Here is a 26,191-nt window from a genome sequence, read left to right on the forward strand (position 1 = left end):
TCACACAATACAAATGTAACTTCTGAAAAGTGAGCGACATGAAGTCTCTTGATTTATGGTGTAACAAAGGAAATGAAGAACTCTTTTCTTTAAGGAGTGGACATACTGTAAGTCTCATAAGTCTTTGCAAATTGGCAGTGTATGGGTTATGTGACCACAGGTCAAATGCTAGACTGTAGTAACTTACTCTTGTGTTTTTAATATGCTATACGAACATCAAAAGGAGCCATAGGAACCGTCTTTTAAAAAATTGTTATCTTAAACATGCATAACATGGTAATGCTGGGGGTCAGGCAAAGACAAAGGACTTCCTATACCTATATATACCTATATTTACATTTACTTACTTTATAAAGCGCACGCATATTCCACATGGCTTTCCAGAGAATATTTCAATTATTCAGCTTAGTCTTTGCCCCGTGTGTATTCCCGACCACACTCAGAGTACATACAAACTCCACACAGCTAGTGCTTTGGTCAGGAATTGAACTCCTTTCTACAGAGCTGTGAGGTTGCAATGCTAACCACTATACCGGCCATGAGTGTCTGGATCTATCTAGTTAGTTTCAGATTGGAAATGCACCTATAGCAATGTGATACCAGTGTAGTATGTTAATGGTGTAATGATTTCTATTGTTAGATGTATTTATTGCATTCGCCCTCATCTTGTGTATACATGTCATTTCTAATGGATCTGTTAATCATTATGTAGATTTAAAGGAAATCAGTGAAGTTCAATGACTACATTATTAAGCCACCTTGTTAATAGCTTGGGGTTGGAGTCTAATTAAGCAGGCTTTGAACCAGTGATGTTCTTGTGTTGCAGTATATACAGTGGGTGTACTCAATGCTCTTTACGAGCTTTAACAGCGAGCAGTGCTGACTGCTCGCTGTCACAACTTGCAGGGTCAGTATTCAACGGACACCTATACACGCCGTTTCCCCCTCGCTAGGTGTTTGCAGCAACGGGGAAACGGCGTGTGCGGCTGCTAAAACAGCGAGGCTCGCGCCTAAATACAGCGGGCTCCCTAGCCGCGAACCTCACTTATTGGGGGAATCCTCGCTGTCTCCTGACGGCGAGGATTCCCCCGGAAAATAGAATATGGTGAGCGTCCAGTGCGGGGGTTAAACGGCGAGGGTCGCTTGTTTTCGGTGATCCTCGACGTTTATCCTCCTCGCCGGCCGCATTGAATACACCCCAGAGTGTTTCCTATTAATGTAATTTTAACAGGTTTACTTTACCAAAACTATCTGTATGCGCCATCTAAGCCAATAGCTGTATCCAGTTACTGTTGGCATATTCACAGGATCTATTGGGAGAGCTTACACTTAGGTGATTGAACATGTTTACGATTTTGTTCCTCTCAATAAAGTTGAGTTTTTACGGATGTAATAAATGCCTAATTGGTTCACCTTAAGACAAGTAGATAACACATCCCTCTGCCTATGCTGTCTCCATACATGGCCAGTTCATATGTCTCTTATGCTATTCCCATAGCTGTATATTTAACTGCTACATTGCCATGTGGAACAGAGCATTTGTTTTTGTTACTTGCCAATGTGTCTCCTTAGTCACCTTACTTGTGAGTAAGCCATCGCTTTATTTCCATTCTGTTGGAATATTTCACAGAATTTTAAATATCTTGCCCTTTACTATAACCTCCAGATATGTCGCTTGCATTGCATACAATAAATCTGTGGAGGAGCGCACAGGGTGAAACATAAGTGAGGGATCTGCATTGCGTGTAAAATCTCACCCTAGGAATGGAGGCCTTCCTCCGCTCCCTCCCTCCTTCTCTCTGCTGTAGGGACTCATAGTTTAAGCTGATCTTGGCAGCTGTGTGCTTGTAGCTCTTTTGTCTGAGCTCTCTGCAGCGCATGTGTCTGAAGTGTGATTGTCTGGGCACTGTGGCTGGGTCTGATCTTTGTGTGCATAAAGCTAATGTTGTGGGAAATACAGTGTGCTGCCAGTGCTGAAGCCATAATTCAAGTGCTACTATATGATTAAACTATAGGCACATTGCCATTAATTATATATAGGTGCGCATAATTGTCCACTGGATTGGATAATGTTTGTGCTTCTTGAACCATTTGGTTTTCTGTACTGTATTTGTCTTTCTTGCATTGAGTCGCTGGTCTATCTGGATGTTTATTGGGGTCTTGTGAAGGTGTGTAATGAGGTCGGCTTAGTGTAATTACACAGTCAGACAGATTTGCCCCCCTGGAATTTGTCGTGTCCCCTCTAAGTGCCTCTTAATAACACTGACAGCCTGCAGCGCGCACTCATTATCTCCGCCTCGCACTGCCAGATTCTTGTCTTTTACTTAACCTTTCTTTCCCCCTATGTCACTTGCCTATAACAGACAGGATATTACTTGCTGGTGCCATGTTACATATACAGATGCAGACAGTGGAGCAGATTGACATGCTTTCTCCGCACTATGATTCCATCTGAGTGTTATAATGCTAGTAGCATAAAGCATATGACAATTAGGAGCGCCGCGGTTTCTCTTGGATCGTAATGGTTGTTCACATGTAAAACTGCATGTCTCCTCGCCAGTTGTGTGATGGTTAAATGCTTCATGTTATTGTCGCTTCTACAGAATCTGTCTCCTTGTAGTCCCCACTCGCTCCAGTATTCTGTTTTTAATATTTTATTGCACCAACTGAGTCCCCGGTTATTTGTGCTCCAGAATTTTCAACCTATTTTATCTGCTACTTAATTGATCTCTTCAACTGCATCACCTAAATGTGTATGTAAAAATACTGTTCTACCTGCGTGAAGTCAAGAAAAATGCCTATACAGACATCTGACATATACCAATGAAAGAAAGATCTACAAATGATACAATTACAGCAACAGAACAGCTGCTTCTTTCCAAGTAACGACACACCACAAAAAAAAACATGACCAATTCATAGTCACTGCTGGGAGCACCGCTAGACAAATTAGGATGGCACTGCTAGACACATTAGCCCCCCCCCCCCCCCCCCCCCCACCCACCTTCCTTTTGTCCAGAGAACCCTACACTGCATCCCATATGACAGATCTGAAATTCCAATTATGTACTGATGTTGGCAGGGTCGTTAGGCTGCCTTGGGCTCCAGGTTATGGGTGGGTGGGGGCAGTGCCTGATTCTGTAGGACTATAGGAGATCTCACAGGCTCAGTGCTGCCTCTGATTAAAAACCATCCCATGATGAGGCTGCTGCTGCTGCTACTACTGTCCTCCATGGGCCTGTGAAGCATTTAATGAGCTCCACCAATCAGGGCTCAGCACAAACCTTTCAGCCTCTGCCCTCTTGTGCAGTGTCATGGGACTTAGTTAAGTCCCAGTAATGCACTGCACACTTGTGCAGTCAGTGTGCCTTAGCACCCGATGCTCAGCACCATTAATCATTGTCACATTGGCGGATAAGTGAAGCTGCATCACTACCCCACTCCCACTACCCCACTTTAGCTGTTTTTTAAATACATGCTAACCACAGGTGCCCCCCCCCCCCTTTAATCCGGCCCTGGGGGGTGGGTGGGAGGGAGGGAGGGGAAATCTCTGAATCTCTGCCTATGAGGAAGATTTCCTTGTTACATGTTATGCAGGTGGTGACATTTTGCCTAGGGTGCAACAAAGTCTTACCCTGGCTCTTGAGTGTTGGGTCTTTTTTCTGTGTGACTTTTCCTATTATTTGGAGCACAGTGCCTCACATATGCTTAATGATATTCCAGATTGTTTTTGCGACCAAAACTTTATTAAGGGGTCTGTGCACCAAAGATTGGTGACAGTAAATATGAACAGTTGCTGCTCAGCCCAGTAAAGGAAGATCTATTGCCACAAATTACCAATAAACTTTGATGGGACAACTTAGAGATGCTCAGCGATGCTCGCTGGTAGTGCTTGGATCAAATGTAATATTTCTTTCACAAAATATGCTATACTTAATTGTATAACAAAGCATTTGTTCTCTGTCCTGACCCTGCTATTGCCATCCTGAGATGCAGTAGCAATACTGTAGGATGATTGTGTTGTATATTTACTCCATGCTTAGCGTCAGGGAGCTATGGTTGTACGTAGCCAGCCATAGCTCTCACCAGCCACTGTGCCTCTTAAATAGGGAGTCCTGAGATAGGGCTGGGGTGCAGGTTCCATGTACATGTATAACATGGTGTGTGTCCAGGTTGTGGCTCTAATGAGACTTTTAATTTCAGAAATGGCTATTGGTATTCCTGACAATAACATTCCATCTAGGGAAGATTCACATGTAAGCTGTAGTTCAACTTTATTTTAGAGTGGATATCAGATATGTGAAGCTGTTGTGAGAGGCAATAGATGCAAATAATATGCTAAGCATCAGTTGTGTCCATCTGCAGCTCTCTGGTCACCTGCAGCTCTCAAGTCCTATCACCTGTGTCCCTACTGAGATCATTTTCCCTGTCTGACTATTTGGAATGATTCACTCAGTTTGTCAGACTAGGCAGTGATGGATTGTGTGGTGAAGGTCTGTCACCAGGTTGCTTTAGCAGCCATTGCTTAAACTGCTGTATCCGACATCATTAGATCTCATCCTACTTCACTAAAGTAATGTTTGAACTTTGAAAAATGTAATCTTCTCACTCGGGCAGATTTATTAAGCTCGTGAAGTGATAAATTGTCTGTTTTTTATCACCGGCCAATCAGCTCCTAACTGTGAAGTTACAGGCTTGGCTTGAAAAATGACAGGTAGGAGCTGATTGGTCGGTGATAAAAACCAGACACTTTATCACTTCACGAGCTTAATAAATCGAACCCTCTTTTTGTGCTGAGCAGTTTAGGGTGGGCGATTTTTCCTGGTGTGTAGATTGCCCATAGATCTCCCATACACATACAGCTATCTCTGCTAAGTGATTCTGCTGAGCAATTTATCTAAGAATTTTTTTTTTAAGCACCATAAGGACCTGGGGAGAAGAGGGGGCAGGGAGAGGAGGAGCAAGGTCGGAACAAGGGACCCGGACGTATCGCCACCTGGTTACTAAAGGCAACCAGTGCTGGCGTGGATAGTGAAGGAGCAAGCCCTCCGGCCCAGTATTTTTAGGTAATCTCTTACCCTGATCTACGTTACACAGCACCGTGATGCTCGTCGTCACATGGTACAATGACCTCATAGGGTCTATTTCTTCTTGGGATGGGGAAAGGACGCAATGGAGCAGAAGGTCGGGGCTGAGGCACCATACAGCCCTTGGCATGGGGCCTATTGTGGCAGCACTCGGGTTACTCAGGAGATGTCACCCAGTGTCATCACACCTGCAGTTCCAGGTACCGCTATCACTGCCCCGAGCAGCTGTCTAGCTGGTGGGTACAGCAGCGTATGTAGCTGGGCTTTGCCACCACACCCCTTGAGGGGAGGACGCAGTGCCATACGCCAATCGCACAGCAGGTGACGTGCCCCAGAGCACACACACACCACTGGCCATGACGGGATGTTGATCCTGGCCAATGTATTGGCAGACTGTCCATCACTAGGAGACAATCCTGCAAAGGGGGATGAGCTATCCCCATAGGGGAGTGCTTGGAGTCTCCCGTCAATCGACGCAAACCCTCGGCATGTACGGAGGTAAGCACCCCCTCCTCCATCCCGTGTTCTGTCTTACATCTCCGGCATCCGCTATACTGATAAGGAAACATGCTGGAGGTTTCACTCTTGACAGCCAGGGGGCAGAGAAGGGTGAGGGGTCAGCACAGTATAGCCCCCAGCAACGCGCCTGGTCATTACAACCCTGTATGACCTCTCCCCTGTGTAGCAGCAGCATGCTGAACGGGCACCGGTGCTATACCTTGGGGGTAGGGGGGGTGTTCATAGTGTTTCCAATGTGATCACAAGTATGTCAAAGTTGTATTAGGGGATTATACAATCTTTATTCGGATATCCTCAGTTTACAAGGTCAATTTGACAGTTGAAATTAAGTCTTCCGACAGAAGATTGAATTCCAACTGTCAACACGTCTGCAAATGGTTGAAAACACTGTGGATATGGCAATCCAGCGGCCATTTTCGACAATGGCGATCCAATATATAATGGCGATCCTGTACCTTGACAAAGGGGCTAGTCCCCCGAAACGTTGGTCTTAAATACACATTCTTGCTGAAAAAAACCATCGAGTGCAGCTGTTTGTCTGCTTGCTCAGCAGAGTCATATATATATATATATATATATAATATATAATATTTATTATACACTGTTCAAAAAAATAAGGGAACACAACACAGTGTAACGCCAAGTCAATCACACTTCTGTGAAATCAAACTGTCCGCTTAGGAAGCAACACTGATTGACAATCCATGTAGTGGTGGAAATTATAGGCAATTAGCAAGACACCCCCAATAAAGGAGTTATTCTGCAGGTGGTAACCTATGCTCCTATGTTTTCTGGCTGATGTTTTGGTCACTTTTGAAAGCTGGCGGTGCTTTCACTCTAGTGGTAGCATGAGACACAAGTGGATCAGGTAGTGCAGCTCATCCAGGATGGCACATCAATGCGAGCTGTAGCAAGAAGGTTTGCTGTGTCGGTCAACGTAGTGTCCATAGCATGGAGGCGCTACCAGGAGACAGGCCAGTACATCAGCAGATGTAGAGGAGGCCGTAGGATGGCAACAACCCAGCAGCAGCAACGCCTTTGTGCAAGGAGCAACAGGAGGAGCACTGCCAGAGCCCTGCAAAATGACCTCCAGCAGGCCACAAATGTGTATGTGTCTACTCAAATGTTCAGAAACAGACTCCATGAGGGTTGTATGAGGGCCCGACGTCCACAGCTGCGGTTTGCCAGAGAACACCAAGATTGGCGAATTCGCTGCTGGCGCCCTGTGCTCTTCAAAGATGAAAGCAGGTTCACACTGAGCACATGACAGATGTGACAGAGTCTGGAGACGCCAAGGAGAACGTTCTGATGCCTACAACATCCTCCAGCATTACCGGTTTGGCAGTGGGTCATTAAATGGTGTGGGGTGGTATTTCTTTGGGGGGCCGCATAGCCCTCCATGTGTTCGCCAGAAGTAGCCTGACTGCCATTAGGTACCGAGATGAGATCCTCAGACCCCTTGTGAGACCATATACTTGTGCTGTTAGCCCTGGGTTCCTCCTAATGCAAGACAATGCTAGACCTCATGTGGCTGGAGTGTGTCAGCAGTTCCTGCAAGACGAAGGTATTGATGCTATGGACTAGGACATAATGTCTCGCTCCATCCACCAACGCCACGTTGCACCACAGACTGTCCAGGAGTTGTGGATGCTCCCTGAAGTGGAGACGGGCAGGGACCGTAACTGGAACACCCATGCGTGTGAGATGCACGTGCGTCCCAGTCAGATGGAGCTCCATCTGTAGTCCGAATTCACATGCGATTTCTGGCTATTTTTAGTAACAGAAATGTACGGACTAGCAAAACCAGCCACGGGCTCATTAAGCCGGTCCTGGTTCTCCAGATACGGGGGAAAAAATGTGTGTGGTTCTCCCATATTTAAGAAACCAGCACCAGGCTTTTGAACCGGTCCTGGTGCCAAAAATATAGGGGGACAAAAAACATAGGGGTCCTACGTATTTTGGAACCAGCATCGGGCTCCAACAGCTACTTTTTACATAAGGTCCCCCAGCCGAAACATGACGGGGTAATTGTGGGAATGGGAACCCCCACCAATAAAGGGGTCCCCCCAGGCTTCACCCATCTGGGGCTGTCCCCACTACTACTAGATAGTAGACCTTTATTTAATGGCCACTTCACAATACATTTCCCTTTTTAAGGTTAGTGATGTTGCCTAATCCTGGCTTATCAGCATGTCATTGGAGGTTATTCTGTTTGCAAGTTTTGAAGAGTTGAAGAGTTAAAAACCAAATAAAAACAAAAATAAATGGTGGATGGTTGGCCATTCATAACTTTTCTGAATTTAAAGACAACACCTTTTTCTCTCTCTCTTCTCTCTCTCTTCTCTCTTCTCTTTCTCTCTCTCTCTCTTCTCTCTCCTCTCTTTTTCGCTTTTTCGCTTTCTTTCTCTTTTACGCTATTTTTTTTTCTCTTTTTTTTTTGCTTTCTCTCTCACACGCGCGCGCGCTATCTCTCTATACTTTGTGTGACTCGGGTCTACCCAGGCACTTGAAAATGGGTTATTTGTTAAGGACCCTTTTCCCCCAAGCTGAGCATTATTGTGGCAATTGAAAATTGGTAAGATGAAATGGACCATTTATTTAACAAATTGGTGACATTTGCCACATTCTGAAGAGTCTTACTTGGATAATATGTTGATATTTGTAGTAACTCTCCCTATTGAACTCTTATTTGTAGGTTATCTGCTTTCCCGATGCGAAGGGCAGGCAGGCTCGCCTGAGAAACCACTATCAGACTTGGGACGCTTGTCTTATTTGGCATACTGGAAGAGTGTCGTCATAGACTATATGTGCACTCATCATGAGAAGCAGATCAACGTGAAAGGTCTTAGCCGAGCCACAGGAATGTGTCCTCATGACATTGCCACCACTTTGCAGCATCTAAACATGATAGACCGTAGAGGAGACAGGTGAGGGACTGGAATATCAAACATATAGCACCATCTGTATACATACATTTGGAATTAATGTGTTTCATTTATAGATTTTTTATTTATTTTAGTATTATACCAATAAATGCTATGTCTTGTCACCTTTCCCCAAGGCAACAGTATAATCTGTTGTGCCCTATAAAATATGCCTCACTGTATTGGCAATAGTGCCCTGTGAATTTGCTAAATGTTGTTGTACTTTTGACTGTGCAAAGTCATGTCATGTCATTTGTTCCTGTCTTTTCCCTGTGTGACCAGCCACATGTGTATCTGAACGTTGGATTAATGGCTGAAAATCACAAGCAAGCGTAGCTGTCCATTTATGACGTCAGATTCTCACTCATATTATTTATGTAGCCCAAGCTTTATGTGGCTCAAATCAATGAAGCAAGGCCATGGGGCATATCCATTTACCTGCGGGGTAGCCCTCACCAATTTCGTTAGCTGCCAGTACCCTGTGTGTTGATCACTAGAGAGTGCACTTTGCCTTGCAGCTTTAGCAGCTGTGGGGAAAGGTTTGAAGGCTATAACCTCTTTGGTAATTAGTGCACAGGGAAACCAATTGGAATCTACCTTGTATACAGAATCAGTGGGTTTCTTCACGTTACTAGAAGATTTACCGTGCTGGAAAAAGGTTAAATAATTAATAGTTTAGTTGAACTTGCGCCTAATTGTATGTGCTCACACGTGTAACATACACCTGTTGCAGTGGGGACACATTTTTATTTATAAGAATCTAGCTGCTTAATACAAACTAATGTGTATGAACATTTTTTAACATGCTATTTAATTATTTCAAGAATTACAATACGGTGACCATCCGGCTATGGGTCATTGGGTCAACCAAATTAAGGTTGACTGAAGGCCAACAGGCCATAGGTTGGCACATGAAAAAGGTCGACATGCCTAAGATTGGCAGGGTCAAAAGGTCGATATGGGCTTTTCACGTTTTTTTTCCTCTCCCGGATGTCGACACAGTTGACATGGACAAAAAGTGCGCTGTGTCCCTTGTGTGGCTGCACTCGCCATGCTTCGCGCTTGGTGCCTCGCTATGCTAAGCACACTATTCTATTCTCCCTCCACGCCCTAGTGGATGGTAGGGCATGAAATACCACCTGTCGTCTCAGAAGAACCTGAAAAGCCCATGTTGACCTTTTGAATGTCGACCTTCCCAATGTCAACTTAATGCTTGTGTCAACATTTTGACCCTGTTGACCATATGTATGTCGACCCTTTTGTCATGTGTCAACCTAAGGCTTGTCAACCTTCTCTGGTTGACGTAAGGCCAGTCGACCTTAATAGCGTCGACCGGATGACCACATACCAACCGACCTGTTGTGTGTTTCCTACCTCTATAAATTATTTGGCTGTTGTTGTTATTACAGGTTTGTTGTAATTCGACGTGAAAAAGTCATGGCAAGCTATATAGGAAAAGTAAAATCTCAATCCAGAGTAAATGAGGTTGATCCAGACTGTCTCAGGTGGGCACCGGTGGTCTCCTTAAATGCTGTTGTGTCTGAGGAAGAGCGAGAGGCAGAAAAGGAGGTAAATATGTCTTTATCGCCATACACGCCACTGCTTTTTAGTCACTTTTTGGCACAGATATTGTTGCTTTCCTCCTTATTGCTTAGCATATATATTTGGCATAAAGCCGTAACATCGCTATTGTACTGAAAATAGCAACTGTCTACATGATCACATGAAAATATATTTCTATTTTTAGAATTGAGCTATGAGAAGCCAAAGACATTTAAAGTTTCACTAGCTATAAATGTTTTAAACACATAAGGCTTCATCTTGGTTGAATAGTAAGATTGTTTATGTTAGGACTGCACAGTACTCCCAGGGAAATTGCTTAATACATGTACTGTAGGTCATTTTGCATGAGGATATGCATGCACATCCGCTTATCTGCATTCCGGACATCATGCAAGTATTGGCCGAGAAAGGGTGTAATGCGGTGCAAGGCTGACTGACTGATGCCACCAGAACTATCAATCTGCTTTTTAATTCCATTCTAAGTACATTTTTAAAACTTGAGTATAAAATGATACAACTTGTATTGGAGGAAAATTTCAGTGACCGTTTATTCTGCTCATATAAACATATATTGTGTAAGTGGTACTGCACAGTGGCCCTCATTACTTCTCTGTCATGCAGGCGGATCTACTTATGGAACAAGCAAGCTGTGGTGAGCGAGAATACCAGCACTTCCATCCCTCCCGGACTCACTCCAAGCCGTCTCCACTAGAGGAAGAGGCTGTGCTTCCAGCAGCCGCATCTGTATTACCGTCCAATGACGTGCAGCCTACAAAGCAAAGCAAGGAAAGCAGCGAGGAAGATGAGGAGCAGTGCCCAGAAGTAACAAGTCCCATATTAACCAAACCTCAAACACTTGTGACGAAGAAAAAGGTAATTGTTTAATTACAGCTGTAAATTTGTGTAATTTTTGTGAGTTTTGTCTGACTTCTTTCCCACATGGAATGCTTTTTCCGCAACCATTATCTACAATCAAAAACCTAAATCAAACTATTAAAACAGAAAAGCTTGGTAAATGTCCCCCAACAAATCTAGTCAGTGGTATCTGATACAATGGGGGAATTCAATTAGGCCAAGCTAAATTTTAACACAAACAAAACATGACTTTCACAATTTTTACGGCGATTGTTTTTTTAGTATTCAATTAATGGGCTTTTTCTTTTGCAGTAAAAGTTTCCCATTTTCGTACAAAGACACAGTGATCTGGGATTTTATCCTGGACCTCTGTATTTTCATGATCGCAACTGCAAAAAAATAAACGTATTGCTCTTAACCCTCTAATAATGCTTGCTATTAGCATCAATTTAATTACCCCCAGGGATCAATTGCCCACAGTCATTTACTGAAGCTAATTGCATCCCCCCAATATTGCTACATGCTAGCACAGAGTTATTACACCACTTATAGCACACGTCAGTAAAACTGAAAATTGTGCATGAACTGGGAATAATCTAATAATACAAGCTAATATGTAGATTTGCAGTGAGACGCTCGGGAACTGTTCCACTTAATCATTCAAATGTCATTAGGATTTCAAGAATATCCACTGTTAAGCTTGTTTTGTTATTTTGTTTGTGCTGTAAATGTATATGTAAAGCACTTTGAGTCCTAATCGTAGAAAAGTGCTACATTATTATTATTATTATTATTATTATTATTATTATTATATGTGCTTTTTTGTGGCTTATCCTTTTTTTCACCTAACAGCAGGGTTACCTGCGGTGGCTTCTGGGAGTATGGTTCACCTGAGAGACCATGAGATGTGATGTACGCTTTGACTCTGGCAAGGATCACAGAAGGGGGAGTTTTCTCTCCTCTGCACTGGTGGCCGAGATGTTACTGCTTCCTGCTTCTTTTACATAAGAAGTAAAGCTGGAAAAGTTCTAGAATTATGAGAAGTACATCTCACCGCTAGTGATTATTGCAGCCATGTATTATACTGCATGTATACTCCACATCTTGACTGATGATGGACCTAACACCATATACAGTAGGTCATGGCACAAACACTTATCTTAATGAGGTTAATGTTAGAACATAAGTACCGCCGAACCTAGAATTTTGACGGCAGATAAGAACCACTTGGCCCATCTGCCCCTTTTTTAACATGTTACCTCAAACCATATTTGATCCTTAGTTCTTTGCAAGGATATCAATATGCCTATCCCAAGCATGTTTAACTAGTTCTACTGTATTTGCCTCTACCACCTCTGATGGGAGGCTATTCCACTTATATACTACTCTTTCTGTGAAGTTAGTTTTCCACAAATTCCCCCTGAATCTTCCTCCCTCTAATTTAATTTTGTGTCCTCGTGTTCTGTTGCTCCTCTTCCTAGTACTCTCTTCTCTTCTAGTAATTGCAGATTGAACAACAGTTGAATGAACTTTACTTTGCTTTGAGGAACAGTTTGCAACAGGGAAGTTTAGTGACCGATCATAGACCTATCCCTGTAGTAGGCAACCTGTGGATCTCCACATCCCAGCATACCCTGCCACAGTTCTGCTGTGATGGCTTGCTGAAATTGGTAAGGTTTGCTGGCTTGTGTAGTTTCCCTACAGTTTATACACCACAAGTTGCCTAGCCTACAGCTGGTTTGTGCTTCCGGGCACAGGGAGGCAAGTACTAGATTATTTTCCAATTGTAAAGCGTAACGGAATATGCTGCTCCTATATAAAATCTGTAAAAAAAAAAAATATTTGCATCATGCTTTTCACTGGCAGTACTTACAAAAGTTTTTTTTTTTTCCTTTTTAGATAGAGAATGGCCGTAATTTTGTGAAAGACATTATAGGCCTTCAAGAAATGTTTCTGAAATAGTGCACAGTATATAATAATGTATGCACAATCATGTACCTTCAGGTTCTCACAAACAATGTATATATCAATTATGTAGCACAGATACTAGAGCATGTTTACCATCCTCTATCATAAATGAAGAATACAGTATGCTGCTTCTGGGTCAGTACTAATCATACAACAAACGTGCGGCACACACGGATATAATAAGGGTTAATAGACCTTCACATGGTGTTCTGGAGTAGATTAATTAAGGCTAGAGTGACCTCTTCTGGCTGTAGCAAGCCATAGCATTGCAATTGTGCTCAGAGTAATGGGAGCTTTCTCCAAAGCCTTTTTCGGAAGTGTAAAAGATACATAAATCTGCACAGTTTATGGCATTGCAGAACCGCATTTGTCTCATGTTGGTCATTTGCTAAATAATTGTGTACAAATATGTCCCCTATTAGTTCTAAGCACAGTAGTTTTTGCCAGTTTACTTTCTTTTGGCATTATTATGTTTACCTGCCGTATGCCACTTTACATCCTGCAGTCCACCTAGACTTCCTGTAATGCTCCCGCAATGCAGCACACACACACTACGGGTGCAGGTAATGTACTGTGCTGCCCACATTATGTTGTACTTGGCCGTATATGAAAACTAGTGAACAGGAAACCTTGGTGTTGTCCATGACCATCAATCAGAGAATGGAACAAACCTCTATATGGTAGCTGTAAGCAATGTTCCCCCGTGCATTGGTTTTTATAGGATTCTCCTTATATATGCTACTAGGAAATTGGGTTATAAAGGATTTATAGCTAAAATAAAAGGTGAATGATGATGTAAACCATTGTTTTATATGTAAGTTTAGCTTATGGATATTAGTGTTAATGTTAGTTGCCAACACCACAGGAAAGATCCTGTTGAGTCACGTGTTACAAACGCCCATGGTGCAGACACCATCATTTATAGGACAGTCCTGCATTGTACAGATACGGCTCCGGTTCAGCTTCTTGTTAATGTTGGTGTTTCTTAATGTAATTATCCCGGTGGAGACGTAGCTGAGAAATAAATTGATGCAAATAAGGGGGCAGGGTATAATTATAAATGGTACACAGCACAGGAATGGCACCAGGCGTCTCATGTCATATGTCACAAAAGGGAAATTGTATGAAGACACATCTACATCTTATATTTCTTTAGTGTACATCTGGATACACACCAAAGGACTTTTTGAATGATTCCAACTGAGCAGAGAGACAAAATCTTTAAATTGTCGGTACTTGTTTCCTAGCACGGCCACAAATCTTGGCCATCGGGGGTAATTTTAGTGGCGACCGACGCGATGCCCCCGATTTTTCCATTGAAATGCATTGAAAACAGTGAAAAATCGGGTCGGTCGCGTCATGTGCGCCTAAAAATGCTTAAATGGTCCACCCGCGATGGCCGCGATTTCCCCATAGGGAACAATGTTAAATGCCTCAATTTACCCGCGATGACCCCGATTTTCCATAGAAAACAATGTTAAATGGGTCAATTGACCCAAATCATCATAGGGAAGAATGGTAAATGGGCCAGAAAGCCAGTGAAATGTCCCCCCAAAAGTAGTTCACGCCACCCCGCGATGAACGTGAACCCGAAGCGTGGCGAGCGCAGCGAGTCCGCGAGGGGCGGCGGTACGCGTCCTCCGACCTTTTCATACCCCCACTATCCACTAGGGCGTGGAGTGAGAATAGAATAGTGTGGCGAGCGCAGCGAGCCACCGAGCCCGAAGCGTGGCGAGCGCAGCGAGCCCCGCGAGGGGACACGGATACCTTCACAGGTAAACGCGTCCCTTCGCGGGCTTCACAGGTATCCGCGTCCCCTCGCGGGGCTCGCTGCGCTCGCCACGCTTCAGGCTCGGTGGCTCGCTGTGCTCGCCACACTATTCTATTCTCAACTCCACGCCCTAGTGGATAGTAGGGGTATGAAAAGGTCGGAGGACGCGTACCGCCGCCCCTCGCGGACTCGCTACGCTCGCCACGCTTCGGGTTCACGTTGATCACGTGGTGGCGTAAACTACTTTTGGGGGGACATGTCAATGTTCAGGGGTGTTTTTGGCCCATTTACCATTGTTCCTATGATAATTTGGGTAAATTGAGCCATTTCACATTGTTTCCTATCGGAAATCGTGGTCATCGTGGGTAAATTGAGGCATTTAACATTGTTCTCTATGGGGAAATCGCAGCCATCGCGTCTGGCCCATCGCACCCGATTTTTTTGCGCATGCGATGCCCGCGATGGCCCCGATTTTACCCCCGATGACCGCGATTATGATCGTTGTGGCCGTGCTAGGAAACAAGTACCAAATTGTCTTCTATTGTTTTCTATTTACTAAGGTAAAGGGCCCCATTTATTAATGATCGCATATACAATTCAATCCTGGGCCCAGGATCGCATTGTAATATACGATCCGGTACTTGTTTCCTAGCACGGCCACAACGATCATAATCGCGGGCATCGGGGGTAAAATCGGGGCGATTTCCCCATAGAGAACAATGTTAAATGCCTCAATTTACCCGCGATGACCCCGATTTCCCATAGGAAACAATGTAAAAATGGATCAATTTACCCAAATTATCATAGGGAACAATGGTAAATGGGCCAAAAACACCCCTGAACATCAAAATGTCCCCCCAAAAGTACTAGACGCCGCCCCGCGATCAACGTGAACCCGAAGCATGGCGAGCGCAGCGGTACGCGTCCTCCGACCTTTTCATACCCCCACTATCCACGTCGGCGTGGAGTTGAGAATAGAATAGTGTGGCGAGCGCAGCGAGCCACCGAGCCTGAAGCGTGGCGAGCGCACGCGGATACCTTCACAGTTATATGCGTCCCCTCGCAGGCTTCCCAGGTGTCCATGGCGACGCGGACACCTGTGAAGCCCGCGAAGGGACGCGTTTACCTGTGAAGGTATCCGCGTCCCCTCGCGGGGCTCGCCACGCTTCGGGCTCGGTGGCTCGCTGCGCTCGCCACACTATTCTATTCTCAACTCCACGCCGACGTGGATAGTGGGGGTATGAAAAGGTCGGAGGACGCGTACCGCCGCCCCTCGCGGGCTCGCTGCGCTCGCCACGCTTCGGGTTCACGTTGATCGCGGGGTGGCGTTAACTACTTTTGGGGGTACATTTCACTGGTCAGGGGGGGTTTTTTGGGGTTTCTGGCCCATTTAACATTCTTCCCTATGATGATTTGGGTAAATTGACCCATTGAACATTGTTTCCTATGGGAAATTGCGGTCATCGCGGGTAAAGTTACCCATTTAACATTGTTCCCTATGGGGAAATCGCGGTCATCGCGTGTGGACCATTTAAGCATTTTTAGCCGCACACGACGCGACCGACCTGATTTTCACTGTTTTCAATGCATTTCAATGGAAAAATCGGGGGCGTCGGTCGCGTCGCAGGCCACTAAAAATTACCCCCGATGGCCGCGATTGTGGCCGTGCTAGGAAACAAGTACCTACGATCCTATTGTGGGGATGTATCATCCTTTTACACACAGGAGGAGGGGTCTGCACATGCCGGCTGTCTGTAGCCCATAGGCTACAATGGGCTGCCGCCGTCTCAGAATGGCGGTAGCCCAGGAACCCGAAGTGATGCTGCTCAATGTTGATACATTGGGCAGCTACGCATTCCCCATAGTAACCTATGGGGGTTGTGGCCGACGTCGGTGCAGGAGGGATCGGAGATTCCTGCTGCGGTCCCTCCTGATATATTCAGCTAATACTTAATATTGGTGGCTAATCCCCAAATTGCCTGTTTTCGGGGATTTAGCCGGAAATATTAAATTATAAATGGGCCCCATAGCTAGAGAGAGAGAGAGAGATAAAGTGGGTGGAGATTAAGAACAAGCTAATCGCCTCCTAACTACCCTGCTACACACTATTTATAAAAGGACAGTTAGGAGCTGGTTGGCTGGTACTTTATTTCCGCCCACTTTATCTCTTTCCAAGGCTTAGTAAATAGACCCCTAAGTTGCTGCCATTGCACGCTTTCATGTCACGTGCGACCTCAGTGACCTCCTCTGTCAGCCCCGGTTGCAGGAAGACACCACTAGCGTGGGCTGTGCTGCCAAATGCTGCATGGCCACTGCCGGCATCGGTAAGTGTGTATGCTAAATCTTTTCACTAAGCTTTTTTTTTTGGTCTTTTTATTTTTTGCGGTTTGCATGCACAGCCATTTTATTGGAACTTTGCATGTCCTAATGGTGTATAGAATTCTACCTTTTATAAGGTGTTCATCTGCAATAAGGTGTTCATCTGCAATACTTCACATTCAGAATATATGGCCATACTTCCATATTTATTTCAGTATTATTTTCATACAGAGAGCCTTCACCCTCAGGAGGAGACGTGGGCGAAAACGTCGGAGAATCAACAGCAGCGTCACCACAGAGACCATCTCAGAAACCACTGAGGTTCTCAATGAGCCATTTGAGGACTCTGACCGAGATAACCCTGAGCCTCAGCAAAAGGACTTGGACCAAAACACTGTTGTCAGAAGATCCAATCAACAGCAACTCACGTCGAACACCGTGGCATCAGATGCAAGAAGTAGAAAGGAAGAAGTGCCATGTGCAAGTATGTGATTAAAAGCCATCCTTATAGTGATTATTTAGTCTCCATTTTATAATGTGCAAATCATAGGGAATCCCAGCTGTAATATATTATGGTATTCAAAGTCACAAAGGGATGCATCCTAATATTTCCAGTTTACATTATTCCTTTATAAATGTACACATAATTCTCTAGTAAAACCTGCCACTACTGACTGCTCCATCCGTCCATCTTAAAATGTTGTCATTTTGTTTGTGTCAAATAAGTTTTATAACATCAGAAAACATGTAAGTGCCATACACATGAAATGATCCTCACTGATGTCGATATTGGTGTTGGTGGGGTTCCGGCATCGGCAAGTGCATTTGAATTTGCCGATTCTTGTGGGGAAGGCAACGTCACTTGTGGGGGTGGGGTGACGGGGAGCGCCACAGATAACAAGGTCATCTCTCCTTATCTTTTACTGGATCACCTAGTGTGCATGGGGCTTTACTATTAAGATTTATATTTATAGTATTGTATACATACATTAATGGCAATTGCAGGGACAATTGTCCATGTCACTTAGTTCATACCAGATGGCCAGAGGCGATTAGACTGTTGGTGCCACATCCCTGCTCACAGCGAGCTAAGTGATCGATGTACTTCTCACTAGTAGTAATAAGAATTTTTGGTACTTGTTTCCTATCTGGGCGCCCAGGTTTTCTACGTACGGCACCGTAATAAAATCGGATCGCATCGCATCGGATTCGGTACTCGATGATGTACGATGGCATACGATGCTATCCGATCCGATTTCATTTGAAATCGGATCGTATCGCATGCGGTGACGCGATCAACCTGATTTTTACATTGGAATCAATGTTAAATGGTCCCTGAGACCCGATTTTACATTGATTTCAATGTAATAACCCCGCAAACCCACGATTTGTATAGGAACCCCCTCCCCTGATGGTTTAAAATGCGCCTCCATTGTTAACGCCACCCCATTATTGACGTCAACCCGAAGCGTGGCGAGCGGCGGCGGTAAGCGTCCTCTGACTTTTTCATACCCCCACTATCCACGTCGGCGTGGAGTTGAGAATAGAATAGTGTGGCGAGCGCATTGAGCCACCGAGCCCGAAGCATGGCGAGCCCCGCGAGGGGACGCGGATACCTGTGAAGCCCGCGAGGGGACACGGATACCTGTGAAGTATCCGCGTCCCCTCGCGGGGCTCGCTGCGCTCGCCACGGTTCGGGCTCGGTGGCTCGCTGCGCTCGCCACACTATTCTATTCTCAACTCCACGCCGACGTGGATAGTGGGGGTATGAAAAAGTCGGAGGACGCATACCGCCGCCCCTCGCGGGGCTCGCTGCGCTCGCCACACATCGGGTTGACGTCAATACTGGGGTGGCGTTAACAATGGAGGCGCATTTTAAACCATCAGGGGGGGTTTCCTATATATCCTATGGGCCAACCATAAAAGCGGGAACGAAATCGGATCGCATCGCATCGTTCAATATCGTGTATGTGCATTTGTGGTATCCGATGCGATCCGATTTTTATACGGAGAATAGCATGGTGCGCAATTAACGTAGCGGGCGCCCAGATAGGAAACAAGTACCGAATTTTTTTCTGTCCGGGAGATGGCTGCAAATGATAGCACTGCTCAGTTCATTTTATTGCCAATCAGATTAGTGGAGGTGGTTGGAAATGTGTCATTGGTCAACCTAGGCACTCCAGCTGTTGTTGAACTACACATCCCAGCAAGGCCTGCTACAGTTTAACTATTTGGCCATGCTAAAACTGATGCAGGGCATGCTGGGATGTGTAGTTCAAGATTAGCCATCACTGCAGTAGGCGAACACTGCCCAACTGATACTTGTGTACACAGGGAACATTCTATAATGATCATAGAGTGAACACCTAGAATATTTGAATGCCTTTCCTTCTAGAATATTTCTGCAGTTTCTTGTATACACGTGTTATGGCTAAGTTCCCTATAAATTGAGTGGATCATTATCTCACAAATTAAGGTTAATTTAAAAAAAAACCTTTTATTTTTCAATCCAGCAAAATCAAAAATACCCTAAATTTATTCTAATATCCTTGGCAACTAAACAAACTTCTCTGTGTAATAAAGCCACATTAACTTTATTTTAACAACTAGTGCACACCTTACATCTTTCTTTTTATCATTATAGAAGACACACACACACACACACACATACATATCTAGTTCTCCTGTATATGCGTCCTACATAGGGATAGGTGTCAGTGTTCAGGACTCTACTGCAGCTCACTCTGTGAGACAGCCGGGGGACCACTAAGGTAGTGCACTAGATCAGTTAGTAAATCAGATCTCAGCACATGTCTGTAAAGCGCTGCGGAATATGTGTGTGCTATATAAGAAACTGTTAATAAATAAATATCAAACGGGATTTTCTCCAGTCTCTGCTATAGGTTGATGGTCCGCCTCTGAGCCTTTCTCCCTGCGGAGAATGGTTTGTGGAGCGCTTTCTAATGTAACCAATTATCCCAACCTTGAATTAAACAAGTTTATAAAAACAAGTGTTTCTGAGAACACCAGAAATAATGCTAACCACTAATCTAGAAACTGTAAAGGCCCCCATCCACTAGGGCGAGGTATCCCGCCAACTCACCCTGCAGCTACATTATATGCAGTCCTTCTGAATACAATGTAGCTTATGCAATCCTAGCAGGGGCTACAGGCTGCGATAAATTTTCATGGCAGCCCGTAGGATCTACAACTGCAATGCACACGTGACCGCGTCTCACATCGCAATCTCATGATAATGAAATGCGATGTGCAACTTTTCATGCAATCCGATGCAGCAATGCATCAAAATCGCATAAAAAGTGGCCATGTCGCACTAGTGGATATGGGCCTTAAAAACTTCAGATTGATTTAAAATTCAATAATAACACATAAAGATAATGTGTAAAGACACATATTAATTATGGGGTGTGGAACTTGTCATGGCTCACACTGCACTATAGGAATTTCTGCGTGCACAGTGAGCTATGACAAGTTCCACACCCTAAGGATGAAAACAAGTGTCTTGACACAGACAGGGGTAGATTTATTAAGCTCAGTGAAGTGACAAAGTGTTTGGTTTTTCAAACCGGCCAATCAGCTCCTACCTGTCATTTTTCAAACCAAGCCTGTATCTTCACAGTAAGGAGATGATTGGCCGGTAATAAAAACCAGACCCTTTATCACTTCACCAAGCTTAATAAATCTGCCCCTCAGTATGTTATTATATTTACATAGAAACATAGAATTTGACGGCATATAAGAACCATTTAGCCCATCTAGTCTGCCACTTTTTTACCCTTCGGGTAAACTCAACCCTTTTTAATCCTTATTTCTTTGTAAGGATATTCATATGCCTATCCCAAGCATGTTTAAATTGTTCTACTGTCTTAGCCTCTACCACCTCTGATAGGAGGCTATTCCACTTATCCACTACCCTTTCTGTGAAGTAATTCTTTCTAACATTTCCCCTAAACCTACCTCCCTCCAGTTTCAGTGCATGTCCTCTTGTTTTATTACTTGTTTTCCTTTGAAGAAAATTTCCCACCTGTACTATGTTAAAACCCTTGATATATTTGAAGATTTCTATCATGTCCCCCCTTTCCCTTCTCTGCTCCAAACTATACATGTTAAGATCTTTTAGTCTATCCAGGTAAGTTTTGTGATGTAGGCCATGAACCATTTTAGTTGCCCTTCTTTGTACACTCTCCAATGTATTTATATCCTTCTGAAGATATGGTCTCCAGAACTGGACACAGTATTCCAGATGAGGTCGTACCAATGACCTATACAGTGGCATTATTACGTCTTTTTTTCTGCTACTGATTCCTCTCCCTATGCAACCAAGCATCTGACTAGCCTTCCTCATTGCTTTGTTACATTGCCTCCCTACCTTTAAGTCACTTGAAATAGTGACTCCTAGATCTCTTTCCTCCTCAGTAGTTTCCATTATAGTACCCTTGATACTATATTGAGCCTTTGGGTTTTTGAGTCCCAAGTGCATAATTTTGCATTTTTTTGCATTAAACTGTAGTTGCCATTCTCTTGACCAATTCTCAAGTTTACTTAGATCATCATTATTTATTGCTGTATCTTGCACACAAATAGTTTTTTTTTTTTTTTTTTGGTCTTCAAGGCACAGTCCAGGTTTTAAGAATCTTCATGTTCGAGCGCAGGTGACTTAATTATATGAATATTACTAAAACCTGGACTGTTTGCATGATTTGAGGGCTGAGGCTAAGATTCACTGATGCCGCATGTGTTCAGTCCTGATTGTTGCTTTTTGTTTGCGTATCACTGTCAGGGAAATTTGATGGTTTTATTTCTGTCAAGACAATTATCAAGTTTATAGCTGACTGAGTTTCAATTATTATTTTTCTTGTTGTGTATAGTTTAATACATGCAAATCTAATTTGTGTCTACACAGATCATATAGGCGAAGTATCTCCGGAGAAGAAAGCTCCTGAAGCTCAAGAACAGATCCCAGATAGGCCTCCAAGAAAGCAGGGGTGGCCAAAAGGATTAAAGAGGGGCCCTTCAAAGAGGAGGCGTAGTGTGGACAGAAAGTCTGGCTTTAAACTCAATCTGTACACTCCTCCAGAAACGCCCATGGAGCCAGACTATCTGGTGCAAAATGAGGAAGCTAAAGAGGAACTTGAAGAGGAAAATGAGCCACCAAATGAAGATGCTGTTCACACTAGTGAAGAAGTGGAAGCTAATGAAGAAGAAGCTGGAACCTCCTTACTAGAGCTGCCAAGCCCAGGTAGCGCCAATGTGGAAAAGTCTGATGAGGAAGAAAGGAAAGATGAAGAATTAAAAGTGGAAGATGAAATAGAGGATAATAAAGAAGAGGCAGAGGAAAGGGAGGAGAATGGCAGCATCAAGGAAGAGGAAGATGACCTGAAAGAAGATACAGAGAGGTCAGACAAAATGGAAGAAGAAAGCAAAGACTTGGGCACTGTGCAGACCAATGAACTTGCAGTTGTGGAAGAAGAGGAGGAGGAAGATGAAGAGGAACATTCTCATAATGAGGACCATGATGCAGATGATGAAGATGAGAGCCACCTTGATAGATCAGAGAAGGAAGTAGCAGAACAATCTTTCCAAGAGGCCTTAGGGGAACAGGACAGTTTTTTAGATCTAGGTATTGAAAATAATAACGCATCTCAGTCTGATGTTTCCAGCATCAGTTGTGGGGAAGTAATGGAAGCAGAGCAACCTGAAGAGGTACCGAAGGAAAATGAAGAACCAGCTGAAGCAGAGGAGCAAGCCATTGTTACATGTGGAACACATGCAGATGAGTTTGTGTCGGAGCTACCTGGGGATTCAGGGGATGGATTGGATATCGACTCAGAGACTGCACAAGCTGTTCAGTCTCTGACCCGTGAAAGTGAAGAGCAAGAGGAGGTTTATAGAGACTGTTCGGAGACCCAGGAAGCATGTCACAGCCTGCAAAGTTATGCTCCGAGCCCAACAGCAGGTGCGGTAGAAGACTGCCAGCAATCTGACCACAGCAGCCCGGTATCCTCTGTTCATTCACATCCTGGTCACTCAGTTAGGTCATCAAATAGCCCCAGTGCACCATCTCTGGAGAACAATTATGCCCAGATCAGCCCGGACCAAACCGCCATGTCTGTCCCATCCTTGCAGAACCTTGAAACTAGTCCCATGATGGATGTACCATCTGTGTCTGATCACTCGCAGCAAGTTGTGGATAGTGGGTTTAGTGACTTGGGGAGTATTGAGAGTACCACAGAAAACTATGATAACCCGAACAGTTATGACTCTGGAATGGGAGGGGGAACACTAGCCTCTCAAAACAGCTGTTCATATAGCAGTGGAATGACCTCTGCAAACTTGACACAGAGCAGTTGTGCTGTAACACAACAAATGTCCGCTATGAACAATAGTTGCAGCATGATTGGGTCACCCCCTCCTCAGCCACCCTGCAATGTCAAGTCACCACAGTCTTGTGCAGTGGAGAGACCCCCAAGTAGTGGCCAACAGCAGCAACTTGCTCCTTGTGGCATGGCAGGCACAGGTTTCTCTATGCCAGATATCCCTGAAACATCAGGGGGAGGACTTGGAGGGCTTTATGATAGGATAGGACAAGGGGACTTTGGGTCTGGGCACTATCCACAGCCTTCAGCCACCTTTAGCCTTGCCAAACTCCAACAACTGACAAACACCTTAATGGATCACTCCCTGCCTTACAGCCACTCACAGGCTGTGACATCCTATGCAAATGGTGCCTCTCTTTCTTCTTCTCTGAGCAACATGGTGCAGCTCAGCCAATCACCCCATTCTGTCCCCTCTCAATCCCAAAACACAATGACTCCGCCTCCGAATCTCACGCCACCCCCTATGAACCTACCACCACCTCTGCTTCAACGTAACATGTCCAGTGGTCAGATGGGACTCTCCCACAACCAGAGGCTGCAGACACAGATGGCAAGCAAAAGTCACATGTCTATGCGGACCAAAGTGTCTGGGTTGCCTCCAGGAGCTACATCTGGACCCCACCCATCACAGCTATATGGTCATGCCCCTCCTCCCCAGACTGTGACAATGCAACCTCCTTCTCGTTCCCTCACCATGCAGCGCGGAATGAATATGAGTGTTAATCTGATGCCAGCACCTGGTTACAACGTAAATCCAGTGAACACACTTAATGCCATGAGTGGTTACCGTATGTCTCAGTCCATGATGAACAGCGGTTACCACAGTAATCATGGTTACATGAACCAGAGCCCTCAGTACCCAATGCAAATGAGCATGATGGGTAGCCAGCCTTATCCGCAGCAGTCAATGCAGGCCAGTCCTCACAGCAACATGATGTACTCCAGCCCTGGGCATCATGGCTACATGAACACACCAATGCCCAAACAGTCACTCAATGGGTCATACATGAGGCGGTGAGTTGCCCTTGCAGATACCAGCATCCCTACCCTTCTTCCCTAACTCTGCAGCAGTTGCAACATGGAAACTGCGCTATGGAACCTGACGCAGACTGACAGCCGTCACTGAAGGACACAGACTCGGCCACCTAATCCTTAGTTTCCCTTGCTCCTTTTTACAACCAGCCTTGCATTCCTGATAACATATGAATCCCTTTAATTTATTTCTGATGTGACTATGTTCCACTAACACCAGGTTACTTTATTCTCTCAGATAAAGTTTACAGTGGACTGGCCACCATCAGTTTAAAAAAAAAAAAAGATCAATAGCGCATACATCACATGAGAACCATGTTTCTGCGCTGCTTCCTTTTCTCAATGTGACCATTTTACTGGTCTCTCTCCTTTTTTTATGGGGTTACGTCCTTATTTTAGGATTCAGTTGAATATATTTGACAAAATATTCTTCATCACTAAATCATGAAACCAATTTTGCATATCAGATTGAATCAATGTTACCCAACTTGACACGATTTGTATTTGAAATGTAGATCTGAATTAGTATCTGGCTTGTGTATTCTGTAATTGGGGGAGCGATTAGGATTTGATTGGCTGACATCCGTAGAAGCCACTAAACACAAATTGCCGTAGAAATCTGTGTGAATGTGGAGCTGTGGCATAGATTCAGCACACCCCTACATTATATGGAGATGATAACCTTGGGGAGAAACGTGTCATATTTGTGTCTGACTTTTGGTAAACAACTACACACTTTATTTTTATTTTTTTATTTTAGCATTTTGAAAATACCAGTTTTGTTGGAGATGACCGAACACTGCAGATAATTACAACTTTCTTAGCTAAAAGCCACCATTCTCTTCCTAGACCTATCAAGCACTGACATTGAAATACCCATCTCATCCACTTTGCTGCACTATTTCCCTGCACAGAGTTTCTGTTAAGTAATGATGGTATTATATTCTGCGTTCTATCTTCCCAGCTCACACACCCAACTTCTGCCCAAGGGCACCATAAGCAGATTCAAAGCCAGCACTTCGTTAATGCAAAATAATATTTATACCGAAGTTCCCTTTTTGCACCATAAAAGCTGGGAAGCCATTATTATAGTATTCTTCCACCCAAAAACTTTTTATTTGCCTTTCTTTCCCTTTTGACATGAGTTTGCGGTTTACTCTTTCACTGCCAGTACTATTGCATGTTTTGGCACTGAGATTTTGAACCAATCACAACTTGGTCCAGTAGATCTTCTGATCAATTCAGTATGGGGAGAACGGCCCTTTTTTACCCATCCAAACCTCCCTATCCGGTCTTGAGTCTGTGTTTTTGTTTTCATTTGTTTGCTGGAAGTAAGCCTTACGACGCATGCTGCTTCTCTGTGTGGTGCGTGAGCTTTTCTACGTAGTAATGTTATAAGTCCTGTGCTAAACTGTAAAGCCATTTGTTATTATTTCCTTTTCTGATATTGGTAAGCCTTTGTTTGAAGGTTAAAGAAAAAATTGAAAATAAATATATTTTTGTTAATTACATTGTACATTGTACAAAATATTCAAATGTGTTATTCCTGGCCCCTTCTGGCTAGCCAGAGGGCTCCCAAACCGAGTGTATATTTTCACACCTTGGCTATAATTGTGACTTTTCTTTCAGTCTCTGTGGGACATAAAAATGTTTAACTTAAACGAATAAAATTAAACAAAAAACACATTTTACCGGATCCCAGAAATGCCGTTTATCTTCAGTAGTGTTTGCCAAGGAGTCGTAAAATGGACATAT

The 26,191-nt window shown here is 44.2% G+C and overlaps 1 protein-coding gene across 4 annotated transcripts in view; it reads left to right on the forward strand.

Moving 5' to 3' along the window:
- The window catches only part of KAT6B (lysine acetyltransferase 6B), a 133,948-nt gene extending 108,003 nt beyond the window's left edge, over window positions 1-25,945 (forward strand). For all 4 annotated transcript variants that reach the window (XM_083146209.1, XM_083146211.1, XM_083146213.1 and 1 more), the window contains 5 exons: window positions 8,302-8,533; window positions 9,940-10,099; window positions 10,715-10,966; window positions 17,238-17,490; window positions 21,931-25,945. In XM_083146209.1, coding sequence (XP_083002335.1) covers window positions 8,302-8,533; window positions 9,940-10,099; window positions 10,715-10,966; window positions 17,238-17,490; window positions 21,931-24,422 — 3,389 coding nt within the window. In that variant the 3' untranslated portion in view covers window positions 24,423-25,945. The remainder of the gene's footprint in view (window positions 1-8,301; window positions 8,534-9,939; window positions 10,100-10,714; window positions 10,967-17,237; window positions 17,491-21,930) is intronic.
- Window positions 25,946-26,191: the final 246 nt, after the last annotated feature.

The sequence above is a fragment of the Crinia signifera genome, chromosome 6, assembly GCF_055691185.1.
Source record: "Crinia signifera chromosome 6, ASM5569118v1, whole genome shotgun sequence".
Classification (NCBI taxonomy): domain Eukaryota; kingdom Metazoa; phylum Chordata; class Amphibia; order Anura; family Myobatrachidae; genus Crinia; species Crinia signifera.